The 13791-nt window shown below is 42.7% G+C and overlaps 1 protein-coding gene across 1 annotated transcript; it reads left to right on the top strand.

The window, feature by feature from the left end:
• Positions 1–8001: 8001 nt before the first annotated feature.
• Positions 8002–10654, top strand: LOC129597491 (mitogen-activated protein kinase kinase kinase 19-like). Its single transcript, XM_055495063.1, has 3 exons — positions 8002–8435; positions 8488–9889; positions 10147–10654. Exons 1-2 carry the CDS (start codon positions 8078–8080, stop codon positions 9726–9728), a joined length of 1599 nt encoding a protein of 532 aa, XP_055351038.1. The 5' UTR covers positions 8002–8077; the 3' UTR covers positions 9729–9889; positions 10147–10654.
• Positions 10655–13791: the final 3137 nt, after the last annotated feature.

Consider the following 13791-nt stretch of genomic DNA (forward strand, 5'->3'; position numbering starts at 1 on the left):
TGTGAAGAAGTTGCAGATCTGTGCTCTTCAAATTCTTCGTTTTGTTAGAATAATTTTTTACTTCCTTGGAACTCTGCAGCATCACCTCAGGATGTCTGTTCAAAAAGATAAGCCGCCTGCTCAAAAGGGTCGACCGCAGCGTGCCAAGAAGGTTTCCGGATCTTTGAACGAAGACGACACAGAAATGGATGATCAACAACGCCAGCAGAAAGAAATTCATGTCCGGCATGCCGCTCGAAAAGGTAGTAACCAACTAAAGTTGAAAAGATTTCGGGGAGTCGACTCCTAATCAGTTTTGCAATTTTTCCAACGTTCAGTAGTTGATTCTGCATATATGCAGGTAAAAATGGCGCCAATCACCAAATCAAAATGTTTTGAATTTCCAACCTAATTTTATCGTTTTGTATGTGAAGAGCTTACTGTTGACAGTGACAGCCGTATTATTTGTCATCGATTTGACACTGCCAAAATTTTAATTTTGGGCTTTCTAAATGTGGCTGAATGGAGTCGACTCCGGCCCGTTTTGTTAATATTTTACCGGTTGTTTAATTAGATGAAGATAAACGCAAGGGCTTAGAGATTAGAACGTTTTCAACAACTGCTAAATAAAAGAAAATTTTTCAGATTTTTGTGTTGTTCAATTTGTTGACGACGGACTTGTTCACATTATTTCTATGGAGCGGCCGTCCAGCAGCGCGGCATGGCGTTTGGAAGAAATGTCCACTTATGAACCACTGCTGAAAGAGGGAGATATTATTAGCGTGAAGGCGCCAAGGAACCAAGACGCCCTGCAACGCTTCTTCTCGGCTCGGGTTGTTAAAATTTCTTCAAGCGAAAAAGATGCTGTTTCCGTTGCAAAGAATTTGGATTCGCGAAAGGTAAGATAGTGTTGCAAAACGTGCATTAATGCCAATTTTGTTTTTTATTATCGTATTTCGTCACTATTAGAGTCGTCGTGCAGTTTGTCAGCAAAGCAATATTTTGCAGAAAGGAAAGGGCGCGCGGACGCTGGAGTCGACTCCATCTAAAAAGAAAAGTCAAGAAGACCTGCTTAACGAACTCAGTTCAGAGCCTGAATCCAAAACGGATGCTAGCAACACCCGGGATCTCAACTGCAACTGGAAATTTGATCCCTATACCGGAAAGCCCGTTGGACAATGTAGTCCCGTCGCAACCGGTAGCGGAAGCATGAAAGGAAAGCAATCAGGTACAGAGAAGCTCGGTTGCTGTTTCTGTTTGTTTTATTATTTTAAAAATATTAGTCAATTTAGAGCTGCCGGCACATAAGCGGAAACGACAGGAATCTGAGGAATCTAATGGTAAGTGGTTCCGATTGTTTCGTGGTACAGCAGGTCGACCTTTTCCATGGTGAGCTCAAGATGGCGTAAGAACGCTTGAATACTGCCACAAGTCAGCAATACATCTGCGAGTTATTAACATGTACTGTACATTCTTGGCAGGAAGTGATGATGACAACTATACATGGTACAGGCTGTCTCCACCTACGGGCAAGCCAAAACTGCCGGCAATAGCGGCCCGAGAATTGTTTCCTCAAAAGATTATGCGTAAGTTACCTGTTAGAGGCCAAAATAATCACATTTGACTATCACGGTGTTAACGTATCATTTAGGAGCCGACAAAGGTGACGAAGCAGATTACCCAGGTTACGACAAGGAGTCGACTCCACCGATGAAAGGTAACAGAACCGTTTGCATGTAAATATGCTGATTGCTTTCAGCATTCGCTTTTGCCGCTATTTTGCAATGCATCTCTTTTATTCACAGATTTTGACGCTGAGCAACGTGGCGGCTCATCAAAAGTGGAGAAGCAAGCTAGCGGTACAAGAACTTATTAAGCAATTACCTAACCATTGTACCCAGTAAAATCATATTTTATAGGCAAAAAAAGTGCTGGGAATGCGAAACATAAAGGTGCGGTATATCCTGTTTCAGCTTTTTTCATACAGATGCTGCACAGATAAGCTTGGTCTTTTTTCGATAATTTTTAATAAATAACTTATTGGATGAGGTCGACCTTTTCCCGTGAAGTTTTTTTTATGTTTCACTTAGATGCAATCATGGAAGAGCAAAGAGAATTGGCCGAGACCTGTCGACAGCAGCTGAGATTGAAAACCAAAGAGAAGGTGGAGCTCTATCCGGGATCCGGAGTGTATTTGCCGAAGGGGCAGTTCATCAATTTCGAGGCCCACTTAAAGCCAAAGAACGCCCTCATGGACGGTGTCAACCTTGCGGTGATGTTTTTCCGCAATACAGAAACGGCAACCCGGATCTTTCGAGGAGACCATTATGGCTTGAAATCTGCGCTCGGGACAGATCTGATGGGCGAATTGATGGGTATTAATTAAAATTTCAAAAACCAGTTATGACATTATCACCAGAGAAAATTTTTGATCGTAGCTTACATCAATGGATATCATCCAGCTACGGCCGGGAAACAGTTGAAGATCCAGGAAGCAGAGCTGATCCGCGCTTTCAGCCGTAAGCTGTACTACCTGCGTAATCATGGGAAGGAGTCGACTCCACGCAAAGATTAAGCGTTTCCAACGAAATCAGTGTTAACATTGGCGCAATGATGTTTTATTGGCTATTTTACCACCGGCGGAATACGTCCGATTTAGCGTTTTGCATTTATGATACCCCCTAGCATATTTTTGATACCTTACGTGAATACCTAAAGTGCACGCGATGTTTTATTTTTATGCACTTTTTGAGTACGTTTTCTGTATCTTTAGTCTCCGAAATGTGCTGCACTGTTACCTACAAGTGTTACTGGGGAACTTTCAATAAAACTTCTAAAAACGAGTTCCAAATTAAGTTGGTAATTGTAAGTTCTACACTAACTTTTGTGGCACAAAAAGGTATAGCTGCTGTTCAAAAATTGTTACAAAAAAACTTATACATTTTCACGGGGGATAACGGTTTAAGTACCGCGCAATTTGCGCGGGGTCTACTAGTTGAGATAATAACATTTGAAAATTTTAATCACCAACCGGCATCTGGACACTTTTATTATAAACAATTTTATTATAAATACTTTTTTATGGATCGAGCGTCCTTCAAATGGTAGAAAAATCACCGTACATAAGTACCTGCTTCCGCTGGCAGTGGCCGACCGAGAGGCACAAGTAGGATGCGGCCTGAGAACTTGAGGTAAGGTAAGACTGTAAGAGTGCCTAAATTAAATTAACCGCCACTGCCTAATTGTACGACAAAACATCATCGTTGCTCTGGCGGCTACAGCACGCACAACGAGGGTAAATCGTGATGTGTGGGCGTCGGTCACCACCAACTGGTCGACACCAGGTCGACAATTGCAGAAGGATGTTGCTACCATACGCATAAGCAAGTTGGACAACTCCCTAAACCGACAGTTGCTTTGCCTTTGATGGGCATTGCACCGCTGCCTTGAACAATGGGCAATGTACAAGTATTCAAAGGGAAATTCTAGAACTTAATAGTACTGGTTCTGGAAGTGGTTGTGGTACGTAGTTGTGCTGGTAGTGGCTTTGGTGCTTTGCAGGCGTACTGAATGATTTGAAAAGCGAACTCACCAAGTATCACCCATCAGAACTATGGAGTATCACCCACTGTGACCTTTCTGTTCCATAAAAAATGCCTCATCAGAGGCCTAACTTCGCTGAAGAAACAAAATTCATTCAGCAATGTTCGTTACAGCAGCATTATTTATCACTGCGGTATCATTTCTTCTTTGAAAGTTGGCTTTTAGATTTTTGGGTACCATTATCGATTTGTGCCGTTTTGTGAGCAAGGTTACCGTGTACAGATCTGTAGTCGTGTATGCTGTACAGCCCCGCTATGTTACGGTAGCCAGTGTTGCCATCACTGACTGCGGTGAGATCATTGCGATACTTCCGTAACGGATAGAAATCAATCACTGCATTGTCCTGAATTCAGAACCCTAGCTGCGCTCCGGAAGAACTGACCCAGCAATCATTCGTACAGCGACCGTCAGCCCTGAATCTCAGTATGGATACTTTACTGAACATGAGAAGCGCATCGTTCGGCTGGTTGTGTGTGACGTAGCATGCCGTAGTTTGCGGCCCTCATCATCCTGGTAATCCTAACCGCGATACGCCGTACATCGAGGAAATTTAATCTTCCATTGTGTATACAGCTATTATGCGAGAAACGCAATAAAGCGTGGTCCGGTAGGGGTTTCGGATTACAGTAAATTTACGCTAAGTGCAATAGTTTTGTCGCAAACTGCTATTTCCGCTGCGTTCAGGCGATACCAGTTCACAGCTACGCACTTTTCTTCATATCGATCCATGACGGGAATTAATATAAGCGATAGGCAAGCGCAAAATCAGGTACGGCTGGTACGCTATATCGAACCCGTGGATTTGTTGTAAGACTAACGGCTTCGATACTTCCCGCATTCTCATTATTAACCTATTCAGAGCTATTGTTCCATTAGTTATTGCCGCCCGTGATTTTAACAAGGTAGGAACTTTCGAAACTTATCCTGAATTCTTTCGGGCTGTCAGTCCTTATTGTTATAGTCTTCGCGAGCAGAATACTCGAAATGGCCCTGGATAAGTGTGCATTGCTGAAGTTCTGTTTGGCACTGGCGATATTGATCCTGAGCTGGTAAGGTCATCGACATTTTTCCTTTGCTTAAGTGCTAGTTATACGGTGCTTTGAGGTCATTGCATCTGTTTGTGGTTTTTCCGCTCGTTTCGCTAAAGTAACCGCAAGAAATTATACCAGCAGTAATAACGGTATCGCTCGCTATTCGGTTGGAAGCAAAAAGCTCGTGATCGACACAGTTTGACATCCAGGTTGATTTCGATGGCGTAAGAAGTTTTTGTTTACGGGTCTTCGTTTAGGGTTTTTGATTCTTTTTGTTTACGGTTATTTGTTTGTGAAACTTGTGTATAGATACTTCTTGATATTGCCAAAATAAAACTTTTATTTCAAACTTGTACAAGTAATGCCATTTACACTTAAACTAAGAATGCCACAGTAATGCTTTTTGGAGCCACGAAAATAATTCCACAATATGTTTTCAGCATAAATCTACGGTTGCGTAATGAGCAAAAGTCGCTGCTGGAACGACGCATTGCTCTTCGAGAAGCCGCACGCTCTACGATCACACGGAACGGATCTACCGGACCAGATAGTGGCTTTCATGGCACATCGGAAGCGCTACAGCCAATTACCGAAGAGCGACTGACCCCACCGGTCTCTGACAAAAATCGCCCACGCTTACTGCACCGAATCCTGGGCACTGAACAGCGCCCGGCCGATCCGTCCGTCCGTTGTTGCCACTGTGGTCATCAAGTTGACTGCATTGGTCGTCATCCCGGGAGTGAAAACGATCGGGAGCTGGCTTAAGCAGTCCGCGATTGTGGCGCCGGTCATCATCATCCTGTTTGTCCTGGCGGTGTTGGACTTCTGCACCAGGATCATGATACTTATCACCGGCTTCTCTGTCACACATACGCTTGATTAGTGGATAACGTATTTTATCAGTCAGCGTCCCTTCGAGAATTACACGCCTACCCCGAAACGAAATTCCTTGCCGTATCGTTATGAACTTGTATAATTATGCGTATCCGCTACAGTAGTAGTTTACACTCTGCACTATTGTAGAGTGCATGGCACTGAGTGGTTTTATTGTTTTTTAATCGGTACACCTGGTATTTCTTTACAGAGAGCAGCGATACTGTCGATACATATGTACAGATACGTCTTACTTTTTAGCATGGAAAAGATCGAATAAGAGTTATGCAACCGCTCGTCCTTTAATCTTGTCGAATCAACCAAAACCTTCCCAAATTAAATAAGAATCTATCTAAAATTCTTACAAAAAAATAGTACCGCTGGGTCAATCGCTAATAAAATACGGTGTTTTAAAAGCTTATTGTTCGAACAGAAATCAATAGACTTTAAGTGCTTTTAATCTTCTCGTACCAGCATCAAGTGTGGTGAAAATCTGCTTGAAAGTGTACTTTTTGGCATTGTGCTAATAAGTATACGCTTGTTGAATCCCTAAAATGCATTGCCATGCATCGCAATTACGCTCCAGAAACGTGGAAAATCTGATTTATCCAGAAAGGTCAAGGGTCAAACTTACCATGATACCATTTAATCGGAAAGCATTATTTCCATTCGTACAACAAAATCCTCAATTGTTCACCCGCTAGATTACGCCAACTCAACTGCTTTAAAGGTTCCAAAATAAATTTTATTCCGGATTGTGTGCACGCGATAACAAGCGGGCAGACGGCATGACCTGGATCCCTGTACGCGATGGCAAAGCGGTTGTATGGGATGCAACATGCTGGGATACTGGGCCGTGTCGCATGTGCATGTCAGCTCGAAAAAAAAGTGGGATTTGGCTTAAGAAATGAGCGCGGGAAATGGAAGCACAATACGCTTTCGTCAAAAATTTTGGATATCTGCTTTACCTCCTGGCAGTCCAGACGCTCGGGACCTTCGAAACGGCTTTTTTCAAGCTGATTCGCTTCGTCGGCCGGAAGATCCGCGAAGTCACACAAGTGAGAACCACCGCCTATGGCTTTTTAAGACAATCTCAAGGTTGCAGCGGCTGTTTTAGGTACACTTAAGTGACTTAACGAACGTTTTAAGAGACACTAACGATTTTGGGTGCTATTAATTTTTATTGTTTAAAAATTTATGCTTATATAAGAGTAAACCTCCGCAGGCGAATTTTTATATTTTTTAATAGCCATAATGTTTAAATTCGCGCATATTAACAGCATATGGGGCTAGGCTTTCGTGTCGTCTCATTTTGTTAACGGGTTTATAGGCACTATATCTTTATCTCATCATCACTAGCAAATTCCTCTTGACCACAATGTTAAGTTTCATCGAAAGTGCCTCGATTTAAAATGGAGCTAAAAATAAGTGGAAGAAATACTTTATTCCAAAACATTAGAGCAGTTTACTGTAGATGCCGGCAACGCGATAAAATTCCTATGCAACAGGCTGGTCTGAAGCGAAGTGTTGTTATCATCGTTGGAATCTTGCTAAAAGTTAGTTTGGGCAGCAGCAAATCGGTTTTTGCGCTGGGCAGGCTGGCAGTGGGGCGATACAGTGCTTAGGCTGCGGTTGCCAAAACAGAAAAGTATGAGAACAGCCGTTATACTTAACATTAAACGAATTTTACAAACAATATTTCACACAAACTAGTATAAAAGTACAAAAACCAGAAACACAGCAGCAACTGTCGCTTTCGGTTTTACTACTTAACTACTGTACTTTCAAAAGCCGCAGCAGGTGAGTTAGTAAAAAAAATCGCGTAATGGAGCGTTTCTTAATTGTACGGGCGAAATACAAAGGCATATCGTGCAAGTCTGTGAAATTAAAAAACCCGTTCGTTTTAGATCCGGCGACTACGACGGGCGCTGACCGTATGCGATTCTAGCCCGCTTACGCTGTCAAATGTCAAAATCTACTCTCACCATAATTATTACTGTCAAACAGGGTGCACACTGTATTATGCATATGTATAATAAAAAATAAAAGTTTCGTATAATAAACAATTTAAAATGAATAAGAAGTAAGAACAGAGCCTTGCGCAGTCGGCCTTTTTTAATTTTGTGTCGTAAAAGTAAGTGATTGGCGTGTAAATACCGGCTGCAGTCGTACGTTGTAACTGCAAAGTGCCAGTAAAGTACTTACGTATTGTAGTTTATGGTAAAAACTAGAAGTAGATACTCGTAAATCACACGTTTTGTACGGGTGGAGTATCTGTAAACGTATCGCAGAATGTACGAGATGTAAGCTGCACAACCCGCTGGCTGCAATTAAGGTTGCTTCCGTAATGCTGCAGTGAACGATTGTAAAAGTGATCAGTTACGGTACTAAGCCCATACGTTCGGGCCCAACGTTTGCCCCGGAGGTGTCAGCAACGCTATAAAATACAGTAATTCACCGTCTCCGTGCTATGTACAGGCACATCCACTTATTTTATAACAGTTAACCCCTCAGAGTGGCATGCTTTAAGAATCGGTGCATTCCGCACACCGAATTACTTACTTACTTAGACATTTAAAGTGTGGTAGGAAATGGACCTACCGGCCATTGAAACCGACACAATATGCTTTAGCAATAACAGTGTTGTCAATTGCGTGTACGGAATCCATGATTACATCGCGCGAGGGGCTTTTGGCATAGTCCATAAAGGACGCGCTACACTTTGCACACAAAATGCGTCGTCCCCGTGTGTTGACATTGCGGTTAAATCTGTTCATATGGATGACAGAGTGCAGCTGCAAACCGACTCAGAGCACTTCATGAAAATGCGTAGAAGATTTACAACACTGCTTGGCCTGAAAAACGCCCATGTGGCAACATACCACGAAATCAAAATTACGAAAACGGAAGGCGGACCTCTGGTTGAAATTGTCATGGACTATTACGGTGGTACGTTATAAAGCCTCTGAAAAAGGTACGTTATTAATTATTGCTGTTTCAGGCGGTGATCTGAGTGAACATTTGAGCAGACTGCAGGATGAAGGAAGCTTGCTGGAAGAGCCCTCAGCACTGCGTTATGCGTCCGAAATTGCCAGCGGTTTAAGCTATTTGCATTGCAACAGAATTTTTCACGGGGATTTGAAGCCAGGAAATCTTTTCATGAAAACAGGCGACGATATTTCTTGGACAGTGGTGATTGGTGACCTGGATGACCTCGTTCAAATTCAGCGATCCGTGACACAGGCTCGCGACATTACGCATCATCGCGGGACAACACGTTTCATGTCACCCGAAACGATAAAGAGGCTGGCCAGGGCCAGGGGTGTAAACCGACCGGCCGGACGTAAAAGCGATGTCTGGAGTGTAGGATGTATTATGCTGGAACTCGGCTTTTTTGTAACCGGGCAACACGAAAGATACCTATCACGAAAGATGGGAGAAACTGTTGATTGTAGCACGATCAATGATAACAGATTTATGGAATTAATTACCAAAGGGTACATTCCCTATGTGCCTCCCTCCACACCACTGAATCTGGCTGGCTGCATTCAGCTCTGCCTATGCAGAGACGCCCAAGATAGAACTGATGCTGAAGAACTTGCGCGGCGTTTGCCCAAGAAAAGCGAAAACCCAGCCATTACAGCGAACGATTTTGAACAGCAGCCTGAAATAATAAATTTATTGGGGGGCCCTGAAAGTTCCGATACTCTTTACACCACCACTAACAGTACTACGCATGATGGTCCAAGTTCCGAAGAAAAACGAGAAGTCTCAAGCGAAACAGCAGGATCACCGGGGTCGGCTGACACTGCACCGATAGGTCAAGTTGTCTACTTGAATGCACAAGCTCCGGTCGTCGCGGAACGCGCTACACCGAATATTTCAGCTGATCAGTTGTTAAAACAGTTGCACCAGAAAGACGGGAAATTCCCTGTGGAATCAATTATATTGTTTTGTGCAAACAAAACGATCAGCAAAGGTGCTTCGCTGATCTGCCTCAAGGTTTTCAATCCTGTAGACTATTCAGTCACGAAGCTGGAGATGCCGCTGAAGCTGGCAAACAAAACATTTTCACTAGAATTTGTGGCCTGGAACGGTTCAGTGATTTGCCAGTACCAAAACGAAAACCGGCTGCGATTTAACACTGTTGCCTGGGACGTTGCAAAGGGAACTCAGACCGTCCATGGTTTCGCGAAACAAGATATTCGTTTCAAGTGTCCCGTTGAGTTAAATGGAGGATAATGTGTGTGGGACTCAAATTATTACCTTCACGGACAACACCCTTGTACAAGTTACTGGTTCATTGAGGGCGGTCTGGGCTCCACGAATAGTGTTCTGAAGAATTCATTAATAACATCTGCAGATTCACAGAACTATTTGCGAATTTCGCAGTCAGAACGATGGTTAGTAAAAAAATTTCAAAAAACTGTACAATGCTGTTAAATTGAGCGCAAGTACAGATACAGTAGTAGGAACTTGAAAGAAAGATTACATAGGCTAAAAATATCTGAGGATTTTTAGAGGAAGAGAAATATCCAGGTCGGAAACGATTACACAAATCAAGTTTCACGGTTTAATAATTCCGTTGTGAAGCAGCACAGGCGTGCTGTGCCTCTTACAGTTCTCACGCATACATATAACATGCTATTTTGTTTCGTAGGATACCTTCCATACACAGCGGGATTAGCTACAAGAACAAGATATTTTATTTTGGAAATTCCCTTATGGATCATGGAGAGAGAGACCCCTTTTGTGTGAAATTCGTGATTGATACAAATGTGCCTTGCGTTTTATCCTATGAATTTCAATCGCATAGTTTTGGGTTACGCTCATTCGCTCTAGTTCTGCTGCAAAAGCATATTTATATTGTGGGTGGCCGCTACTGCTCATTTCCTTGTGTCGTGGATAACTGTGGTCACGCTGAAAGCTTATGTGCACGTCTAAATGTTGACAATATGAAACTGGAGAAGACGGCCCCTCTACTGCAACCAAGACATTCACATTGCGCGATAATGTGCAATGGGAAGATCTTTGTTTTTGGTGGATGGACTGCGACAGACGATAACCTCGTTACAGGAAAAACGGCAACAGATGTGGAGATGTACGACAAGGACACGGACAAGTGGTGCAAGGTCACCACCACAGATATGGACGCTGACACAGGATATATGCCTATTTTTGCTTTTAATACGGTTATATAATGGAGTAAAGATATATTATATTATGGAGTAAAGACGGTTGCAATACGAAGCCGGCTCTTAAGGGTTTTGTTTACAAATTACAAATAGATTACTTGATTACCTGATGTACATTGTACATACTCGTATTAGTCGTATATATATTATAACAACAATCTATCTGACAGGTGTTCTAGTGGAGTGGGGAACAGTCTTTACCACGATCATGTAGTTGATGGGAAGAAAGATGGTACGGTCTAGGGCGCTGTTACTACTTCTCAACGCAATGGCTTAGGTGGCTGTGTTTGGAATGACGCTGGTTCACCATCAGCACTCATGCTTGACAACGGAAGTTCAAGGCATGTTTTATCACAAAGGCTAACAAGAACGTAGCGAGACTGGCGCCAAGGTTTGAGGAAGCGGAAGCGGAAGCGGAAGCAAGCGTTACAAGACGGGATTCTAGACATTCTGTAGAAGGTCACTTAGGACAGCTAGCCGTCCAAATTTACAAAAAATTCTTTATGAAATGAATCACCAGATTCACTACTGCGTGGCCTTATGGGTCCTAATGGGAATTGGAAATACCGCCACATACGCATACTGCCGCCACAATATCATTATTAATTATCACATACTTAATCTAATTTGTCCGCGTTTTTGGGATTGTTGGTAGACTAGTGCAGCGTGTTCACGGTTCATCATAAATTCTAAAATTACCAGGTAGGATGGGCATGGTCAATTTAACATCGTACAAATTTGACTATTAGACTCACTGAAATTTTTTGCAGCATTATTAAGTTTGTGATTCGAATGTTTTTCATATCTTTGGTGGGACGTTAGCGTTAACTACATACGCACTGCAGACGGGTGTAATATATGTATGCGCTACAGTAACGCTACGTTAGCCTAGTTCAAAATGCATGGCAGTCGCAAAGTGTATAAAGTTTTTATACGTATGTACCGTACATGTACATGCAATAATGAAAACAACACAGCTCAGCTACGTAGGTATATGCAGCTTTTGTCTGCACTGCATTGCGCTGTGACAAGTATTAAACCCATTTTTGTTGCCGGCAACTTAAAACGCATTTACACTTTTGGGCTTAATGCAGTTGAACCTAACGCGAACCAGATATTACCGCAGGCGTTATTACATAAATGCAAGATTTCTTTGATTGAATTGTGGGCGACTGAGACAAAACTAGGTACAAAAGAAGCGTGCAAAAATCAGTAAGTTTTAAAAATTATGTAGCGCCCAAAAGTCAATTTTTCAACTTGGTTTCCCGTCTTTGTACGTCAAGAGCAGTTCTGCTACATTTTTTCTTTTCCAGTGACAATGAGTGCAAAAGTTGAAAATCTATTTGTTTTCCGCAACGGAAATTTTCACAATTCTTATTCTTACGACATTAATAGAAACTATATTGCAAGAGGCACTTTCGGCATCTTGTGCAAAGCTCCATTGGACAGTGATCCGAGAAATGTAATTGCCGTCAAAGTTATTCATCTTGATAAAAAAGATGCAGTACTGTCCAAGGGCTCAGAAAAATTTAGTAAGCTTAGGACAAGGTTGCAGGTGTTAGTCAAACTACAACATACAAACTTGGTTGTTTACCATAAAGTGTCCTTGAATAAAGTTGGAAAAGCGGGTATGATCGAGCTGGCCATGGAATATTGTTCAGGTAAGCCCCCATTGCTTTTATTTCGGCACAGTCTCGTAGCGTTTTTGTCCTTGCACTGCTTTGATCGTTCAGTAAGCTCGAATAAGAGTGGTTTTCGTTGGGCCGCCAAACGATCAAGCCATAAAATTTTAAAACTCAAAGCATGGCTTTTTTTTCAAACAGTCTGTGTTCGAAAGCCGTAACTCGTAATTATCGCAACTCGCAAGCTATTGTGAATACTTACCGGTATTCACACCATCTTTAGCTCACACAGTACGTACGTCATATGCATGTACAGTATGTCTCAATTCCCGGTGACTGCAAGGCGAAAATTCCACTTCTTGCTAAACTGTGAATACCTAAATCAACCACTAACATTAACGAGAATTAATGGAAGAAAATTTAAGCCCGCTGTACAAGCGAAAATTATCCTAAGCATATCTGCTTCAGGAGGCGACTTGGAAAAACACCTCAGAAAACTGCAGAACGATCACCGACCACTGGACGAGCCGTTGGCACTTCAGTATTCGATTGATATAGCTAACGGATTGGATTTTTTACATGATAATTATATTGTTCATGGAGATTTAAAGCCCGGAAACATCTTTCTGCTGCCAGTTGACGCTGATCGCTGGAGACTGGTCATTGGCGATTTGGATGACTTTGTGCAACTGCAGCGGTCTATAACATCGTCGCGCGACATAACCCAGATTCGTGGCACAAAGCACTACATGTCACCGGAGATGTTGAAGAAATTTGTGGGCGTAGACACAGATGAATTTCCGGGACGTAAAACGGATATATGGAGTCTAGGGTGTATTTTGCTTGAGCTTGCCGGCAGCGTGATTGGGCGAACGGCATGGCATTCGTGTCTCCTGGATCCACAGTCGGGAAAATTTAGGAAGGGAAAGATATCGGATAATGAGTTTTTTATTTTGATAACCAACGGCTATGTGCCGTATGCTCCCGAAATCCTCCCAGACGTGTTCTACCAAGCCATTCGGCAGTGCTTATGTCGAGATCCTAAAGCACGTATTACGGCAGAAAGGTTGTGGATTCTGTTAAAAAAACAGCATTTACAACTTCCCAGGTCAGGCGAGGCGGTAATGCTATTATGCGCTGACGGGAGCCAGCGTTGGAGCTCAGCTCTCACGGTTAAAATTTTCGACACTTTCAAATGCACCGTACAACATTACGATATGCCGGCCGGTTTATGTAGACGATTTTTCTCCACGGAGTTTGCCGTTTACAACAATTTCATTATTTGCCAATGCCGGACGGAGCATGACCGCTTACTAGATCGTGAGACGATTGCATGGGATGTGCCCAAAGGAGCGTGGAGATCGATATCACGCCACAGTTACAGTAAATATATTCGGCTGAGATGTCCGGTGGTGATCGATAAAATTGGTTATTCACCCCGATTCTCGTTCGATGCAGTGGATTTGACTGTTGGCTCCATCTCCTCCT

The sequence above is a fragment of the Paramacrobiotus metropolitanus genome, unplaced genomic scaffold (genome assembly GCF_019649055.1).
Source record: "Paramacrobiotus metropolitanus isolate TYO unplaced genomic scaffold, Prichtersi_v1.0 Parri_scaffold0000105, whole genome shotgun sequence".
Lineage (NCBI taxonomy): Eukaryota > Metazoa > Tardigrada > Eutardigrada > Parachela > Macrobiotidae > Paramacrobiotus > Paramacrobiotus metropolitanus.